The sequence below is a fragment of the Leguminivora glycinivorella genome, chromosome 1 (genome assembly GCF_023078275.1).
Source record: "Leguminivora glycinivorella isolate SPB_JAAS2020 chromosome 1, LegGlyc_1.1, whole genome shotgun sequence".
Lineage (NCBI taxonomy): Eukaryota > Metazoa > Arthropoda > Insecta > Lepidoptera > Tortricidae > Leguminivora > Leguminivora glycinivorella.
Window position 1 is genome coordinate 1,614,379 of NC_062971.1, and position 20,662 is coordinate 1,635,040.

At 37.6% G+C, this 20,662-nt stretch overlaps 1 protein-coding gene across 1 annotated transcript in view; it reads left to right on the forward strand.

Annotated features, from left to right (window-relative positions):
* Positions 1 to 7,530, forward strand: part of LOC125233337 (NGFI-A-binding protein homolog) — a 43,952-nt gene extending 36,422 nt beyond the window's left edge. The window contains 7 exon segments of the mRNA XM_048139320.1: positions 396 to 755; positions 758 to 1,128; positions 1,850 to 1,977; positions 2,554 to 2,623; positions 5,117 to 5,181; positions 6,140 to 6,221; positions 6,528 to 7,530. Of these exon segments, the coding sequence (XP_047995277.1) occupies positions 396 to 755; positions 758 to 1,128; positions 1,850 to 1,977; positions 2,554 to 2,623; positions 5,117 to 5,181; positions 6,140 to 6,221; positions 6,528 to 6,644 (1,193 nt within the window). The 3' untranslated portion in view covers positions 6,645 to 7,530.
* The last annotated feature ends 13,132 nt before the right edge of the window (positions 7,531 to 20,662 follow it).

Here is a 20,662-nt window from a genome sequence, read left to right on the forward strand (position 1 = left end):
GAAAATACAATGAAATAAACTTCAAAAACTAGTAGAAAATATTTTACCTAAAAAAATCGGTTTTGAAAGCTGGAAGTGTGTATTACCCTTTTTTTAAATGTTAGATTAAGATACCGTAACTAATACGTTGGTACCTACATGTCTAAATATTGCAATTTTAGTAAATTGCATGTCGGGTTCACACAAGTGTCCTACCATTCTACTTATAGTAGATAGGAATATGTTATATGTTTTAGGTGAAAAGAGTAAATAGGTAACTCATAGGTAAGCGTGCTCCACCGTAGACTGCATCATCACTTACCATCAGGTGTGATCGTGGTCAAACGTCTACCTATTCATACTAAAAAAAAGGTGACGATCTATCCAAAAATTTACTTGATTTATTTGCATTCCAGGCGGTGACGATGTCCAACAACTATGCGACGCCGGCGAAGAAGAGTTCCTCGAGATCATGGCCCTCGTCGGCATGGCGTCCAAGCCGCTCCACGTGCGCCGCCTGCAGAAGGCCCTGCAGGAGTGGGTCAACAACCCCGCGCTCTTCCAGATCCCCATAGTGCCCCTCTGCCCCACCGAGAACCCCTTCGTCTGCAACCAAAGATTACTCAACATGCCCACGCTACCTAGTCTCCCCCGCACAGTCAGCTCCCCAGAAAGCAGGCCAATGTACAGCCCTTCCCCTGGCGCCCCAGAAAACAGCTGCGGCAGCACAGCTTCCCAACCTAATGCTAGTCCTGTCCATAATAATTTTACAAAAATAGTCTACCGTCCTCCCCTGCAGCAGCCCCTGTCACAACCACCGCTTCCAGAAGTTTCTCCCCTCAATCCGCCTGCCCTCCTTCAGCAGGCTCTAGTCCAAGCTCAGTAACATCCCCAGTCCAGTTAACCCCAGTGTTATTAGACGTCCATGTTCAAAAATTAGCGGCCGCGGCGGAGAAGTTAAGCAAGCATTTGCCGCAGCTAGAACCAAAGCCTCAGAACACGAAGAAGAAGATGTGCAAAGACTTGGAGCTGGTGATGATGATGCCGGAAGCGGATCCGAGAAGGATGGAGGAGATTAGGAAGTACGCGGCGATATACGGCAGGTTCGACTGCAAGAGGAAACCGGAGAAGCCTTTAACGCTGCATGAGGTAAATATAAAATCTAAACGGTTTGTTTCATAAGAATTTGGATCAATGACTTTCACTTATTCTTCATATTGTATTAGACCTAAACTAAAGTAAATTAATTTAACAAGCAGAAACGTCCGCTAACGATTCTAAACATTTTTATATTAAAAGAAAAAGGAGAAAAAAATTAGAAAAATACGTGTGTACATAAGGAAAGCAATGGAAAGATTTGCGACGTCCGGCGCGGCTTCCGTAGCTCAATTAGTTAAGAGCAATGCACGGATTGCAGAGGATGCAGGTTCAAGTCCCGCCGGAAGCGTACATTTTTCAATTTTTCCCTTTAATATAAAAATGTCTAAACTTAAGTATTTAATTAAACAATATTTTCTTCTTCTTCTTCATGTACCATCTCCGTCCAGGAGGTCGGCGACCATATGTCTCTCTATTTTCAGTCATGCGAATTAGTTTGTCTATGCTCTTCACTTTTAACCAGTCTTTTATATTCCTACTCCATGATATGCGCCTTCTACCACGGCCACGCTTCCCTTCAATTTTTCCTTCAATTATCAATTTCAGTAGGTTATATTTATTGTTTCTATATATATGTCCGAAATATGCTGCCTTTCTTTTCTTTATTGTTGATACGATTTCTAGGTCTTTTTCCATTATTTCTAGAACTCTTAAATTTGTTACTCTGTCAGTCCATTTTATCTTGAACAATATTTTACCATTTCTTTTACAGGTGATGGTAAACGAAGCAGCGGCACAAATGTGTCGATGCGTCCCCGCGTTGCTGACACGCCGCGATGAGTTGTTCCCTCTAGCACGGCAACTAGTACGGAGAGCTGGCCTCCATTACTCTAAGCACGGGTATATATCATCTTGAAACTATGTCGCGTAATAAATGATATAACGTCAGGCCGTCCTTCTCGCACTATTTATTTGTGCGATTTATATAATTTCTAAAATAGGCGAGACGACTAAAAAAAAACTAATTGGTCCGTCAGTTAGATTATCAAAGAATTTTAGACACGTATTTTTTATTTTTTTCGTAAACGAAAAATGACGAGTATGACGACGATACAGTCCGTTGAAGTTTTGCGTGACGTCACGCCTAGGTACAATTTTTACTTAGAAGTGATCACAAGCCCCCACTCCGGAACTTTGATATCTTTGTATTTTTTCATTAATTAGAAAAAGCGAAAAATATATGTTCAGTATTTTTAGAATGCCTTTTTTTATCAGTCGTCATCCCTGTTAATCGGTAGGGCACCAGGTTTTCGTAGCTGTAATCCGTTGGCTCAAAGGAAGACGAAATATTTTTCGCGTTTCACGATATGTCTTGGAATTTCACGATAAGGCAAATATGTATTACGATCAACAATATCCATACATACAAAAAAATTATGTAATTTTTTTGTGCCTAAACTTTTGTTTTATTTCCAGCCTTCCCCCTACGGCAGCCGGTAACGAGGAGGCCGAAGATGACGCGACTGCGGCTAAGCGACCCCGCCAGGTCACTCACGTTGACCTCACTGGCTAGCTTAGAACTAACAAGCACTGACGTAGACCTTCAGGCTTAGCCAGGTCACTCACGCGGACCTCACTGGCTAGCTTAGAACTAACAGCACTGACCTAGACCTTCAGACTTCGCTAGGTCACTCACGTTGACCTCACTGGCTAGCTTAGAACTAACAGCACTGATCTAGACCTTCAGACTTCGTTAGGTCACTCACGCTGACCTCACTGGCTAGCTTAGAACTAACAAGCACTGATCTATACCTACAGACTTATGAAGAAAGAGCTCTTATATGTGTCTCCCTACCTGAATTAACACTACCTAGACTGACTTATAAGTCTAGGACTATACTCCTTCGGGTCTCATTTCGCTCACTCAATTTAAACTATAAGTCTAGAGGACTATACTCCTTCGGGTCTCATTTCGCTCACTCAATTTGAACTATTCGATAGTCAATTACGTTTACTGCTCTTAACCCTTTTCCAGGGCGAACGCGTACGATCTACAAGGTTTACAAAAAAAAAAAAAAAAACAAATATGTGACGTTATCTGGGTAAAGGGACCTTATTGTCGATGGCGCTTACGGCATTATGAGCTATGTTTGTATACAAATACGACGCCGCGGGACGTAAGCGCCACCGCCATCGACAATGTCCCTTTACCTAGATGACATCTCATATTATCTTCATTTTCCCCAAAAATGCAATCTAATTTGCGTATGTGCTAGATATATCCTATTGGAAAATATGCATGAGAAAGGGTTGATAAAATAACACTCACTTTTATCTTACGCTAATGGTAATACTAATACCAACTAGAATATACATACAATCAAGCAAAATCACATCTAATTAGTGTTGCCTTTCATTACACAACATAGATTCTAATAAGACATATATGAATCATTTTAAAAATTAAATGGCCCAATGCTTGATCCTTGTGGCACTCCTAATTTTTTACTTAGTGTTTGATATGAAAATAACTATTTATGTTTTTTTATTGCACATAATTTCATCTAATTAGTATTTAATCCAATACGAATCTTAATTTAAATTTTATTTTGCATTTACTATCTTAAAGGTAAGCATGGTTAACATAATCAAACGCTTGAACACTTTCAGTTGCATTATTACTGTAGACTTCTTTATTTAGATCACTTGGAATGGTACTGGTTCTGGTAAGTAGAATATATTTATTAACACTTTGCCTGACTTTAATTCGGAAGATTGTTAAATCTAATCAGATTGCATGTGCCTAATTTGATTTATTTTCACGCTTTATCTTTTTTTCTTTTACTTACCACTTACCCTTTAAAATTCAACTTAGAATTTTACTCATGACAGTATTACCTGTTCAAAAATTCAAATAAGACATTTTTAAGGAACACATCAACAAACTATATACTTACCTAACGTATGCGGAATGAAATCTGGACAAAGTTTTGATATCGTACAGAGTAAGTAAATAAATAAACTAAAATAATGTATAAATGCCAGATTAAAGTTTACATATCTGTCATTTAAACTGGTAAGTTTCATGAGTATTGGATTCCTTTTCTCGAAATGATGGTCAATCGAGAAGGACGACCTAGCGAAACTGTTTGTAATTTCTACATACCAATTTTCTGTGACCGAATGCAAAGCCCGAGGAAAGTTTTGTAGGAAGGGTTAGAAGCTAACAGTAAATTTATAATATTTTTGCGTCCTTTTTCTTTACAAAAACTACCGCAACAAAGCGTGGTCCAAGAAAACATTACAGCATTGGCAAGTTTTCTGGGAGAGATTTGATTAAAAGAAATGTCGGCCCCCTAAGGCACAAAATCTCACAGAGAGCTCGAGACAGCATTCGAATGGGGCAGCGAAAGTGATAAAAATTATCTTGAAGACATGAGTATCGATACACATTCAAAAAAAGTTAGGCCTATAGTCTTCAAAAATAAACTAAACAACTTTGAAAATGCTGCTACGCCGTTAAGTCTAAAAATGTAAAAAACAGCTGTTTTTGCATTTCTGGGTTTATGAATGACTAATAATATGTCGAGTAAATGGAATTTCACGACAAGAAAACTATTATTTTGAGAACACTAATGATCCTACGGACAAGAATGTGAAAAATGTCGAGCATACGAAGCTTCTTTAAAAAGTTATCACATGGAAGATAAATTTGGACCTTAAAAAATGCTAACATTGGTTTTGTCGACACCGATGGACATAAAGTATCACAAGTTCTGTTAGAAGCCTCACATTGGCGAAAACTAACTCTTTTATTTATCGATATTCAATACATAATTAAAATCACGAAAGATATCAAAAATAAACTATGTTATATTAATTTTATAAGACATTGAATTTTGTCCAGATTTCATTCCGCATACGTTATCAAATTATGCCAATTGTTATTTAATGTTATTATCCTACAGTGTTTAGTTCTTGATTTGAAATTGGTAGCACTGAATGAGTTGAAGACATTTTCATATTCTTGTTTGTACAGGATGGCGAGGACGGCAACGGCATCCGCGCCAGTCCTGACGCTGCTCGGAGCAACTCCAATCACAGGTAATAGTTAAAACCAAGTAAGATAAAAAACACAGTTTGATACTCATTTGGGTACACTTGAGTTTGGTTCGATTGTCTACTGTTTCTGTACAAAATCATCATCCTCCTTGCGTTATCCCGGCATTTGCCGCGTGAGACACTTAGTTTTACGAAAGCGACTGCCATCTGACCATCCAACCCGAAGGTTAACTATGCCCTATACTATAGGGCCTATAGGGATTAGTCCGGTTTCCTTACGATGTTTTACTTTACCGAAAAGTGACCGGCAAATATTAAATGACATTTCATAACACATCAGCACATCACATAAGTTCACATAAGTTTCGTAAAAGTCGCACGCTCTTAACGCTAGGCTTCCAGTGCTTTCCTTTAAAAAATACCGGTTCCTAATACTTAGAGTGTTTAAATGCTAATGGCTTAAAGAGAAATCCTTACCTATAACTGGGGCCCATTTCTCGAAGCTACAAGATACAATTTACAGGTCTAATATGACAAGTTATTTATTTATTTATTGTTATTAAAGTACAGCGACAAACTTTTATATCTAACATATAGTCCCACAAAACTCTGGAACAGAACGAGTTTGTCTGTGGGATCAACAGTCTCTCAATTACATAAACTTAATTAAACTAACTTAAAGAAAAGTCGTTGAACTTCTTAAATAATAGATAATATAAATTATTGTAATACATTTAGGTAATGTTTTTTTAGCATAGTTTTAAATTTGTTTAGGTGATTTTCACTTCGGATGGTTTCGGGTAAGCTATTGAGCAGATATGGAATACGCTTTTTTAGCGATCTGTCACCAAAATAATTATGAATTCTAGGCACAGATAGCTTACCTGGAAAGAGACTTCCGCTTGTAACTTGTAACTTTCAGTTTTGAGAAATGGGCCCCTGGTGGCTGGTTCAATATCAGATGGAAGCTTAAAATAATTTTGCAAAAACCTTTTTTCAGTTGGTGGGGCGTGAAGGCGGAGAGCGACGACGCAGATTCAAGGTGTTCTTACTCCAGCACCAGCACTCCACCACCGATAAATGTTCGTTTCTTCCCTTAGTTTACTATCTAAGTTTAGCAAGTCAAATAGCCTTATTGGAACTTTTCAGACTCTGGAAGCAACGAATGGAATATTATTGACCACGTTGGTTTTGGTTGCATCTGCTTCACGATAAATTTTAATTTTTTGACTGTTGTTTGTTTTTTCACCTTTGTCAAGCTTCTTGATTCAGGTCAAAAGTAAACTGTATTTTCACATAGGATAAACAATAATTTTACAATACCTGGCGTATAGACAGCCGTTTACGCTTACCGCTTTCTTCTATTGAATTCCGCTGTCACATTTCAGGACGCGGAAGAAAGACCGCAAGTGGTGGCAGCTCGAGGGGACAGCATCATAGCTGTTGCGAATCCCGCTCTCCAACCACCGCCGCCGCCCCATCCCGCGAGGAACCACTCCAACTGACCATAGTGCCTACGACTTCAGGAAAAGAATAACATAAGAAACAGAGCATTCAAAGATGGATTGATGTTTTTATCGTGCTTATTGAAGTCCTTGTCAAAGAGACAGTATGATAGCTACTATCAGACCCTGCCCTGTAATGAACCTCAAACAGACCATTGTGCCTAAGATCTTAGGCAAATCATTTTATGGGGAGGTACTTAGGAGAGAATCTTAGCAAAGAACAGTGTTTCTCCGTGGCGAAATCTGCATTCCATCCACCAACATCGGACCCAACAACCATATGTTGAGGCTGATAATTTAACTGGAAATCTCTATTTAATCGGCGAAGAAATTGTAACACTGCTATCAAAAAGACTTGTGAAGAAAATTTATTTTATCATGGCTGTGGTGAATCCTGGCGATTTCGACGAATAAAATGTACTCTGAAAGATAAATGTACCTATCAACTGAACTGCGTTGAATTGGTGGAAACGGGTGAACAAAGAGTTTTCCCGCTGAGATCGGCCAACCACTGGACTGCCACTGACCTAACAAGACACCTTTGCTATGGACAATACTGTTCCCAATATGTAATTCGAGAGATAAAGGCCCTGAAAAATACTTTGGAGAAAGCAAAGACTTGTTTAGAGAAACAATGTGGAGAAAATAAAACAATGAATTAGACAGCAACCACCGCCGCCACCCCATCCTGCGAGGAACGAACGAGGAATGAATTAAAATGAAAGAAATATCGCTATCGGCGAATAAATCGTGAAGACCGGAAGCATGCCCATACAAAATTTAGTTCCTTGAATATTGCGCCATGTTATAATAGTACATTGTGCAACAAAGGGAGGAAGTTGAATATTACTAACGAGAGTAAGTTAAATCGCGACGGCTTTCTGCCGGAGCGATTTAAAGACTCGAGTTAGTAATATTCATACTCCCCGAGTTACAACAATGTTTTTCATTACACTCGCAATGTAAAAAAATATGTAAATAAATGTAAAAAAGTTAAGTACGGTACAAGAAATTTCATTATTCCTTTGGGAGAACGATTTTTCTATAACTCACGCTCCGCCTGCGTGCAATAGCACATTTAAAGTGCGGGTGTGATGAAAAATATGACGTGCTATTCAACTCTGACATAAATACTTTTAGAGGACATCTGTAGGTACAGTACAGAGATGCTCTCATTAGTGGTATTGTGTTTTCTAATACTTTAATAAATAAATTCTTTCATTAGTATTACAGTATAGGTATTTATTAGGTCTATTAGAAAACACAGTCCACCCAATGAAGAACCTATGTGACGGATGATGCCCTCTTAAGGCACTGGTCCCACTGGAACGAGTAAGCGATGAGCTATTAGCGATAGAAAACGAACAAAAGTTGTCGCTCCCGTGTAAAAAAAACCGGTCAAGTGCGAGTCGGACTTGCCCACCGAGGGTTCCGTACAAACTTTCAAACTCCCCAGTTAAAATAATCTCATGTTTTCACATAACTCTAACGACTTGACTAGAAGACAAAAGTATAGGTACTAATGAGCATTATTGTGTATAGCGCCATCTCTCGGTGAATTCGCAGACTAATTTGCGCGACCATAGTATGTTGGTTTTTCAGGGATCATTCTTTATAATGTTAACCGATTTAAACAATTTTTACTTTATTGGAAAGAAGATGATTTACGTAACATCTCGTATTAATTTGAAGTACTATATACATCCGCAAAGGTGGGTAAATTAAAAGTAAAAATCTGAAAAGTTTTTTGTGAATAAAAAAAAAGTTTTCAAGATACAAACACGATTATATTTTTCCTGTAATATTTAGCATGAAACCAATGTTTCCTAAAATTTTCATAATTTTTCGTTGGTAAACTTCGGAGATAAAGGGGGGGGGGGGGGGAACGGTATTTTTTTTTACATTTTCCTTCAAAATTCTTTTTTTTTCCACAACAAAAAATTATAAAAAATAGTTTATTTACGTTTAATTTGAGCTCTTTCTAACGATACCCCACTTGACCTAATAACTTGAAATTTACAGTTTGCCCCCCATTCATTTTGGCCATTTTCTACAATTAAAATTAATAAATTAAAAAAAATTATAACTTCTATTTGTAGAGGTTCACAATGTTCACAACTATTACAAATTTCAAGTTGATAGCATTAGTAGTTCTCGAGATATTTAGGAATGTGACAGACGGACAGACAGACGGACAGAGTCGCACCATAAGGGTTCCTGTTGTACCTTTTTGGTACGGAACCCTAAAAAAGAAACGCAATGATAGCGCGAGCGAGTTACGGCGTGTCTTGCGTGGGCGACGGTCGCGCGACCGTCGCCGTCGCGTCTCATACTTCCATATCGATAAGGTTTGATTTCGTATGCGTCGCATCGCCGTCGCGCGACCATCGCGCGACCGTCGCCCACGCAAGCCACGGCGTTATAGTTCGTCGCCGAGCGAGGAATTATAAATCGCTCGCTCTCTCTTTTATTCACACGGGAGCGACTATCTTTTGTTCGTTTCTATTGTCGATGTCTCATCGCTTACTCGCTTTTGGTGGGACCATCAGTGCCTATACCTGAGCAGTTCCCGAATACTTTGTACATAGCCACGTCAGCAAATTTTAATTGGTCCTATTTTGTTACCAACATTATATTATACAGGATAATTGTTATAATTAAGAAAATATAGATACTAGAGAACCTTAATGACGAAATAAAACTTACTGAAATCTGAATACAAAAAAAAATCTTGGTAACAAAATAGGAATAATAAAAACAAATTTAACTTTTTCCTTATTTTTTGTACAAACTTTTCGAGAACTGCTGACCTAGGTCTCTGGAATCGAATACTCGTTTTATTCTTCTATTAAATAACTAAATGGAAGTGCCACTCTTTAACTGAAGCTAATTTACACAAAGTGTACAAGTAACATTCCACCAAAAAGATAATTTAAAACTGTAAATATAACGATAAATAAATACCTTAGTTACTTAAGAAAAGCCATAACATGCCTTGTAGTCATTAAATCATTATTCTGTAAGGCCGTGTGCACACGATACTAGTTACAGAGTACTAAGAGTACCTAACTGTTGGGAGAGTAGATTATTTTTTCATTTTGCGAAAACATTTCGGAAAGTCTTATTTACTCCCTATTTCCAAATAAAGGCCGTTTCAGACTATACTTTTAACTTTAGTTATTTGTGCAACATGAGAGCAAAGTTAATATTTGCATCGAGTGACAAATTTGAGTCCCGAGGAATCAAAAGATATGCTCGACTTTCTAATTTAGAATTTTGAGCGTAGTGAGGGGCAAACGCAAATAAGTTTGGCTTCGTGTCACACATACAACTTTTCACCTCAGCAGGGCCAACAAGAAAAAAAAATAATGTAAGGTACAGCGGGGCAATTCTCGACCGGTGGGGGGGAAATGTATATATGATAGGCGTGTTCAATGGATACATGTAGAACTCAACATCATAGTAAAGTAATAATGGAAAAAATGGATCAGATACAATTGCCTCCCAGTCGAGATTTGCCCCGCTGAACCTTACAGAAAGCAAACCTCCCAACTGCTGAGTCTTTTACACCGCGAGAGGAATCAATGTTTTATATTAGCAATGGTAGCTATTAAACCACAAATCAAAGCGATACCTAACTTATCTACAATCACTCATAAATAAATGTTATTGCGTTGTAATATCTGCATTATTATGTAGCTGACAGGCAATAACTATTAATGACAGATATTTACTGCTGTTTTATACAAATCATGCAAATATGCATACCGTTATGTCAAAAGCACGATGTACTACAGATTTACTTACCTGCTAGGAATCTGAACCTGTCTCAGTTATTATGTCATTTTGTTGGTAAACTAAATAAATGCCCTTACCGGGACCGCGGCTTAGCAGGCAGGGTCACTACTGGCTACGCCAGACCGACCGCCACATACGTGTGGTGGGCATTTTCGCGAAAAAAAAAAAAATCAAAAACTTTTTTTCTAACGTAGGTAAATTAAATGTTTTTCCTACTCAGAATCGCGAGTCCTGTTCATCATACTAGGCGAAAAAAGCGTCCCAAATTTATTTTTTCCACTTTGTTACTATTTTTAAAACATTTTGTACAGCAGGTTACAAAATGGTAAGTATGCAAAATAATGGAAAATTCGGACCATTTTTTTTCTCTTGTTTGTTGTTTTAGATCTTGATTCTGAGTAGTAAAGTAGTAAAAACATAAAATTTATCTACCTTAGAAAAAATATTTAATTGGTGATTCTTCCCGCGAAAATGCCCAGGTGCGTACTAGCAAGGTACAATCGTACATGCTTTAACTGTATCGTGTGTCTACGGCCTTACATTGTCATACTTCGCTTACTTCATTATTTTAACATTCAGAATAAAACAATAATATCTGCTACTGGTACTTCAGAAACATTCACTTGCAATTATATCTTGCAGAATTGCTTATGCTTAGTTAAGTAGTAGATAATTAGAACAAAAATACACGGAGGCTTATTCTAATTGAATTAATTGGTTATAGGTTTGAACCGATTTTGACACGACCTGTGGCCTATTTCACAGCAGTGACAATTGTCTCCCGACAGTGACACTTCGCCTTCAACCTGTTCAACAAGAGATACTGACGCTCAGTAACAACGTTACTTATCAACCCAGAAATAGGCACAGAATGGTCAGTGTCAAGTGTCAATGTTATTAATGGTAAAATAGCCCACTGTCATTGCCACTGTCACATTTCTATAACGCCACTGTCACTGAAAGATTGGTATCGTAACGTTGCGATATCTTATAGGTATTTTTCGAAAACGGCCATAGGCATTTTCCCTTCCTGTGAAATTTCCATCAACATTTAAATTTTAATCTTTAATGATGAAGTAAGCGAACTATTACTACTGCAACCTATGCTCATGATGGGTTGTTACTTGTAAATATAGCTATTATAAAATAATTATTGTAAGTATATGATTGACGTTGCGAGCCATAATGTATTTAGATGTAAGGAATTTATATAATACATAACGTTTATACCAACTTACATTGTTTTATTCTATTAAAAATATGTATGTAAGTACCTACTACAATAGGCTAGTTTCCTATACTTACTTAAAATAAAATATTTTATGCAGTGTACGTATTGGAAAACGTGTAATATACCCTTTTCATAATTGTACTGGCAATACCAATATTTTTGACAGTTCTAGACTGGCTTTCTCTTCCGGCTTTTTCACTTCCTTTTTATCTGAGCTCTGCAATGGCCGATTTATAGTTCTAGTCTAATTTTTAAATCTATTATGTGAAGTTTAATCGTGATACATCCTTAAAGGATGTAAGCAAATTGTATCGTTATTTATATGGAATAAATAAAACAATTTGTTGAGTGCTCAAGACGTTTTTATTTAGTGGACCACATATCGCCTTCGCTTCATGCCGTCATCACGTTTCCACCAGGGCTCGCTTCTGCCTTTATCAGGTTATTAGCCCAGAAGATCATGCTGCGAGGCGGATTCAAGAAACCAAGAAAGGTACGCTGTTCACTTTCAAACGTCAATTAACTTTTTGAGGTTATGTCAGTCCCTCATGGCATATAACCCAATTGCACTCAACAAATAAATTGTCACGATGTCAAACTCACAGAACGAGCATAATGGCGGGCACATTCCCGTCGAGAAGCTTGATGGCTTACAGAATTATTCAAACTGGAAGTTTGCAATGAAGATGTTACTAACCCTAGATGGTCTTTGGGGTTGTGTGGATGGAACAGACACTGACAAGACCCACGACAGCCGCGCTTTGGCCAAGATATGTTTGACGATCAAGCCGTCCCTATATCAATATGTAAGAGATGCCACGTCTGCAAAGGATGCATGGAAGAAGCTTTCCGACGCCTTTGAGTCTAAGGGCCTCTACAGGAAAGTTCTCTTATTGCGGCAACTTCACAAAATTGAATATAATGAATACGGCAATATGTCTGACTATGTTGAGGCTGTTATGCGGCTGGTTCAACAGCTTTCTGATATAGACAAGAAAATAGAGGATGAAGTGGTTGCGGAGATCCTGCTCAGCGGTTTGCCACAGGAGTTCGACAACCTAGTATCCGGCCTGGAGACCGCCTGTCTGACAAGTAAACTATCGGTGGAAGTTGTGCGAACAAGGTTGCTACAAGAAGAACACCGACGGAATGCAAGTGATCAGGAAGGTTTGAAGGCTTACCTCGGGTACAAGAAGAAGAAATCATCATCACCTATGTTTTATCAATTTTGCAAGAAGAGCGGACATACAATTAAGCGCTGCTTCAAACGCCAGAAGGAACTGAAGAATGGGGAAAACCACACAATGCTAGCATCGGCCATGGTTTGCAGCAGAGGCGACAGCAGCCACGATTTTGTGGTTGACAGTGGTGCCTCTCAACATATGGTTTCTGACAGGAAGCTACTGGAAGATCCTATAGGTAAAAATTCAACCATTTTAATTGCTAATGGTAGTAAATTACATAGTAATTGTACTGGTAGGGTCCCTTTTTACTCTAATGTTAGTTTGACCAATGTCCTCCATGTGCCGGACCTTTCAAGTAATCTTTTGTCTGTAAGCCAAATCACTAATAGAGGTTACACTGTTGTTTTCGATAAGGATCATTGTAAAGTCTTTGATAATGTTAAAGTCACTGGCAATCCAATCATAATCGCTTCGAAGGATAATGGTTTGTATAAATATAAGGCTCAAGGACGACACACCTTTGAGGAGGAGTCTTCTAAGCTCTTGCACTCTAGGCAAGAGACAGCGAATGCTCACGTTGTTTCGACTGTCCCAATGGACTTAATCCATAGGAGATTAGGACACTTGTCTGAAGCAGGTATGAAGGTTCTAGGTGATGGGAAGAAATGCATGAACTTTCTTTTACAGAAACAAGATGTCATGAATGGTAGTTGCGAGCCGTGCTTGACTGGCAAGATGGTGCGTTCACCGTATCCTGCTGTCAGCACGAAGCGCACTACCCAGCCCTTGGAACTCATCCATTCAGATGTGACCGGACCTATGCAAGTCAAAACTTGGGGTGGAGCTCGTTACCTTCTGACCTTCACAGACGACCACACCCGGAAAACGTGGGGATACCTTATGAAGCATAAATCAGAGGTGAGATCTCATTTTATTAACTTTAAAAATATGATAGAAAAACAATCTGGTTTATTTATTAAAATTTTGCGCAGTGACAATGGCCTTGAGTTTACTAATTCTAAACTGGCCAATTATCTTAAAGACCATGGTATCATACACCAAACCACTGTCCCTTACAATTCTGCTCAAAATGGCATTGCAGAAAGGGCCTTTTTAACGATTTTTAATAAAGCTAGGGCTATGCTGCAGGAGTCCGGCCTGTGCAATCGCTACTGGGGAGAGGCTGTTATGACAGCCATTTATCTTAAAAATAGATCTCCTACCAGAGCGCTTGCGGGTGGAATTTCCGAGACCATGTGGACTGGTCGTCCTATTGACATCAGTCATTTACGCGTCTTTGGGTGTACTGCTTATGCATATGTACCTAGTCAAAAACGTCAAAAGCTTGATGCTAGAGCAAAAGCTCTCATCTTTGTTGGTTATGGTGAAACTTTTAAAGGATACCGTTTAATTGATCCAAATAATCCTCGTAAAATTGTGCAGTCTAGGTCTGTTATTTTTAATGAGGATAAATTTTTAGGAAAACATGACAGTTGTAAAGAGACTTGTAGAAACTATTTTTATAATTATGAAATTGATGGCCTTAATATTCATTTGCCAAATAATGAAAATAATTGTGATGCTCAGAATAATTTTAATAATGACTCTAATTTAAATCAAATTATTAATAATGAATTTAATGATGTCATTCAAAACAATATAATTGATAAATCAGCTGAGTGCTCATCCTCTTTTAAAAATGTTTCAGATGCTGAGTCACCAACGCCACCGGCGTGGTCGCCGCTGTCTGAACACTACTGCACGGGCGATGATGGAGCAAGTGACGATGGTGATGAAGATGGCGTCCCGAAGGGCGCCTTGTCTTCTCTGCCAGAGTCATCACTTGATGGTTGTGACGATGGTGATGAAGTGGGTGCTCCAACGGGTGCTGTCTCTTCTCTGCCGGAGTCTACACACAATGAGCCTACGCTATCGGTTATTTCCGACGCGTTGAGGCCACGTCCCATGCGTAGTACAAGAGGTAATGTGCCACAACATCTCAGAGACTATGATTTATCATTGATGGCGGAAGGCTATTCGCCAGAGGAGCCTACCACATATAGCGAGGCCGTTCAATCCTCTGAAAAGGAAGAATGGTTGAAGGCCATGCAGTGTGAGTATGACTCTTTAATTAAAAACAAAGTATGGATCTTGGTAGACAGACCAGCTGATGAAAATATCGTCAAGTGCAAGTGGGTGTATAAAAAGAAGCAAAACACTTCAGGTAAGCCTGCTAAATTTAAAGCGAGATTGGTTGCCCGTGGTTTCAGTCAAATTGAGGGAATTGACTACACGGACACATTTGCTCCTGTAGTAAGACATAGCACTTTGAGGATATTGTTTTCTATAGCTACACAACTGAACCTAGAGATAGACCATATTGATGTAACAACCGCATTTTTAAATGGCGATCTTAATGAAAAGATTTATATGGAACAGCCATCTGGTTTTAAGAACTGTGATAAGGTTTGTTTGCTTAAGAAAAGCTTATACGGCCTTAAGCAGGCAAGCCGAATGTGGAATATAAAAATACATGATTTTTTAGCTAGTCACAATTTTATACAGAGCCAATGTGAACCATGTATTTATTTTAAGAAAAATGATAAAGAGTATATTATAATTGCCCTTTATGTCGATGATTTTTACATTTTTCATAATAATTGCTTGAATGGTATTTTACTACTTTTACAAACCAATTTTGAAATTCGACATTTAGGGAAATTACACAATTGTCTAGGAATGAATGTTCATAGAGAGAATGGTGTTACAACCTTAGACCAAAAAGAATATGTTAAGCGTTTGCTAATTAAATATAACATGTCAGAGTCTAAATCTGTTTCTACACCGTTACCGGTCAATTGTAAACTTGAAAAATCTAACAAGACTCACTTAGATGATGAAGTCTATCAGTACAGACAATTATTAGGAAGTTTAATGTATTTATCCGTCTGTACTAGACCTGACATATCTTTTGCATGTAGCCAACTCAGTATGTTTAACACATGTTTTGATGAAAATCATTGGCGCATAGCGAAGCGAGTGCTGAGATACCTAAAAGGTACTATTGATTATGGCCTTTGTTTTACAAAGAGCAATACTTTTAACCTTACAGCATTTGCTGACGCAAGTTGGGCCAATGACCTTTCAGATCGCAAGTCCTATACTGGTTTTGTGATTAAATTAGGCAACTCCGTTATTAATTGGGAGGCTAGGAAGCAACAATGTATAAGTCTTTCTAGCTGTGAATCGGAATATGTAGCTATTGGTGACTGTTGTAAGGATATATGTTTTGTACGAAATTTCTTGTCAGAAATTTTCGATAAAACCATAGAAACCTGCATTTTTAATGATAGCCAATCAGCACAAAAGTTACTGTTAGTCAAAGAGTACTCCCATAAGCGCACAAAACATATAGACCTAAGATATCACTTTATCAAGGATCTAATCCAAAAAGGACATTTAAATGTAAAATACTTGCGAACTGATGAAATGATAGCTGATGTATTAACAAAACCTTTGTGCACTGAAAAGCATTGTAAATTTAGAGAAGGTCTTAATGTGAAATCTTTACAAAATTAACTAAAGTTCATCTCTCTTATGTATTATGTTATTATTTTTAAATTTGAAATTCATTCCTATTGTATATAATTTTAGCCGCATGACTTAGAATATATGTACCTGTTTTATTTTTAAACTCTAAGCGTGCAGCATGTATTTTATAAGTAAGCCATATGTAGAGCCATGCTTATATAAAAATATTCACTTAGTATTGATATCACAATATGTAAAGTGTAAGGAGGAGTATTGGAAAACGTGTAATATACCCTTTTCATAATTGTACTGGCAATACCAATATTTTTGACAGTTCTAGACTGGCTTTCTCTTCCGGCTTTTTCACTTCCTTTTTATCTGAGCTCTGCAATGGCCGATTTATAGTTCTAGTCTAATTTTTAAATCTATTATGTGAAGTTTAATCGTGATACATCCTTAAAGGATGTAAGCAAATTGTATCGTTATTTATATGGAATAAATAAAACAATTTGTTGAGTGCTCAAGACGTTTTTATTTAGTGGACCACATATCGCCTTCGCTTCATGCCGTCATCACGTTTCCACCAGGGCTCGCTTCTGCCTTTATCAGTACGAAATAAAGCACCACATAATTAGAAGAAAAATATGAACAGTAGTTATGTTTAAACATAATGTCTATTTAATAAGTCAAAGAGAAAGATATAAAATAAATAAATTGACCGCGTGACGTCACTCCTCAGTATTTCATAGTAATTCCATATTAGCAAATCGTTTTGACAGTTCTTAAAACGATGCTAATTTGACTAGTAGGAAACTAGCCTATTTATTCTATTTACTAACATCTTATTAGACACACTAGGAATACGCTAATTAAAAATATTTTGCTAACTTTTATTTTATTAAACATTAATTATAAACTTTATGAACCGAAATTACATAGGTAATTATCACAATTATATTTCAAGTCTTCAATACATACATACATACATACAATCACGCCTGTATCCCATAAAGGGGTAGGCAGAACACATGAAACTACTAAAGCTTCAGTGCCACTCTTGGCAAATAAGGGGTTGAAAGAAAACGAAACTGTGACATTGCAGTGACAGGTTGCCAGCCTCTCGCCTACGCCACAATTTAACCCATATCCCATAGTCGCCTTCTACGACACCCACGGGAATAAAGGGGATGGTGAAATTCTTAACCCGTCACCACACAGGCACACAGGCAAGTCTTCAATATTAATATAAATATCTGGGCGACCGAGCTTCGCTCGGTTCTATTTTAATATATCACGTCTTTAGATTAAAAAAAACTCTTATAAATACAAAAAAAAAAAAAAAGCCAAAAAACAAAAACTTAATTTCTGGCCGGGATTCGAAACCCTGACACCTACGATCTATCTGCGTACATTAGACCGACCTCGTACGACTAAGCTAAGCGGAATCGATGCGCGCGCGGCGAAATTAAGGACCATATTTTACGTTTACAAACGCGAAAGAAAAACTCATGAAAACTCGAAAATTCGCGTTTTCCGGGATCTAAGGCTACGCTAGATCGATTTTTCACCCCCGAAAACCCCCACATAACAAATTTCAGCGAAATCGTTAGAGCGGTTTCCGAGATCGTCGGTATATATAAATAAATAAATAAATAAATAAATAAATATACAAGAATTGCTCGTTTAATAGTATAAGATTTGTCAATATTATTTCGTTAGCTGGAATATATTATATTAAGGGAGTTAAGCAAATGATTACTTGTAGGTGACTGTCGTCAGCCTTCATAAGTAATGCGCAGTAAGTACCTACTACAAATTGGATAATTGCGTTTATCACATTATAACAATAACTTACAACTAGGGCTTGCAATATCGGACGATTTTCAATTCCGGAACTGGTTTTCGAGATTGGACTTCAATTCCGGAATTCCGGAACTAGTTCCGGAATTGAACATTTTTTTTTGGTTTGGTTTTCTGGTGGGTTTTTGATGAAATAATACAATTTTAAATTGAAATTTATTATAAATCGACGTTTAAGACAATAACTCCTTACCTGAAAGGCATATAACACTGAAATTTTCATTTTAGTAATTTTACAGGAAAGCCCATTTTGTGTCAAAATCGGTCTTGCAAGATATTTCGAACTACAGTTAACGATACAAACGAGGTTTTAGTGCCAGTTTTCTGATAGTGGTCAACGTTAAAGTTATTTTTTTATCCATTGACCATCGGAATAATATAAAAGTAATAATTTATAAGAATGGCATAACTTCTTGTTCACATAACTGTAATAAAAGAAATATTGAATTACCTTTATCAGACTCGAGTAGGGACAAAAGATATGCAAGTTAGCCCAAAAGACAGATTTTATGATGTATTCCTAGGTACCCACAACTACATGTACACCTTAATTTTTTGTAAAAAAATAAATCATTCTTTTCATATTCATCATTTTCCATACATTCGCTTCTCAAATCTTTTGATTTTGTGGTAAATGGTAATAGACTTAGATAGAGTTTAGTAAAATATGCACACGTCTTTGTGAAAAGTGTATAAAGTAACTACAACGTTATGCTTGTGAATGAATGTAATACCAAATACTACGATTTGCTTCTGAATTTTAAGACTTTATGCCTAAAATATTGAGTGCTATGAGAAAAGAAGGAAAATTTTGAGTTTATGCCGCTTTAATACCGATTAATTTAGATTATTACTGAAATTTTTGGTTCGATCTAATAAATTGAGCATAAATAACGCTATTAAAATAATATTGTACCTAATGTTATTTATTTATATTTAATTGTCCTTCAGTATTCGAGCATAACACTCAACTCCCGGCTAGTAATTTTAAATTATCACAAGACACAACTTTCTACAACAAATATTTACTTTGAACTGATTATATATTTCACTTACCTATTAGCTAAAACAATTGAGAGCAAAACCAGAAAGTGACAATGGTATAATATTAGCGGGTTAAAACTACACTATCTCGCTCTAACTAGCCCTGGATGCAACCCTTTGGTCATAAAATAGGCACTACCTGAATCCGAGCAGTGTCTAACTTAATGAATTTACATATCTTTTATAGACGCGGTGGTAGTTTTGTAAAATAACCAGCACGGGAAGCATGGTCGCGCGATAGACGATAAAATATCAGGCCATCCCTACCGCACTTACAAATAGTGCGATAGGGACGGCCTGCTATTTTATCGTCTATCGCGTGACCAACTGACCATGCTTCCCGTGCAGGCTGATATTACACGTTTTCGTCCAAAAATATATCTTTTTTCAATTCCGGAATTTTCGAGATTATGTGTTTCAATTCCGGAACTGTAATATCGGAAAAATTGTCCGAAATTCCGGAATTTCGAGATTCCGGAATTCCGGAATGCAAGCCCTACTTACAACTTGTAGAGGTAATAAACAATGCACATGCCAATAACTTTATGTATTATATCCTGTTTCTCACGTGTTTCATCTCATATGATTTTATGAAGTAGGGACACTAGCTACATAGTTACATACGAAGTATGCAGGGTAACGTTATACAACTGTAAATATAGGCGATCAAGAAAATCTAGGCACTAAAAAATTGGCGCGAAATTCAAAATGCCCCTTCATTTTCAATAAATTGTGACATTGTCTGTGTAAAGGGACCTCATTGTCGATGGCGCTTACGGCGTTATGAGCGATGTTCGTGTACAAATACGACGCCGCGGGACGTAAGCGCCATCGACGATAAGGTTCCTTTACCCAGATAACGTCACAATTTTAAAGTGTTATGGCTCGTCGATGATTCCGCCAACGACAAGGTTTAGGAAAGCACGCGTTTTATGAAGTCAATTGGCCCTGGTTTTTTTTTTAAGTTGTGGATTGTGAAGGTAACATTAATAAAAAAAAATCTGGTACAAAAAAATGCGATAATGATCGGGCACTGTGCCCATCGGGCAAATCCGACTTTTTGAATACAACAGCCAGCTTTCGTGATCAGCGGGCCGATTTTTGAGTCTCACGCGTTCGAATTCAGAAAAGTGTCACTGAAAATAATAGGCAAGTCACCGTTTTCAACCGGTATTTTAGTGACAAAATCCCGTATGCGAGATTCAAAAGTCGCCCTCCAGATTATAGACAACTAGCTTTAGCCCGCGGCTTCGCTCGCGTTATATTCAAAAATTGCGGAATGCTCCATACAAACTTCCACCCCCCATTTACGGTAAGTGGGGGGTTAGAAAGAGACCAAAAGTAGCCTTTGTCACTCTCCATCCCTTCAA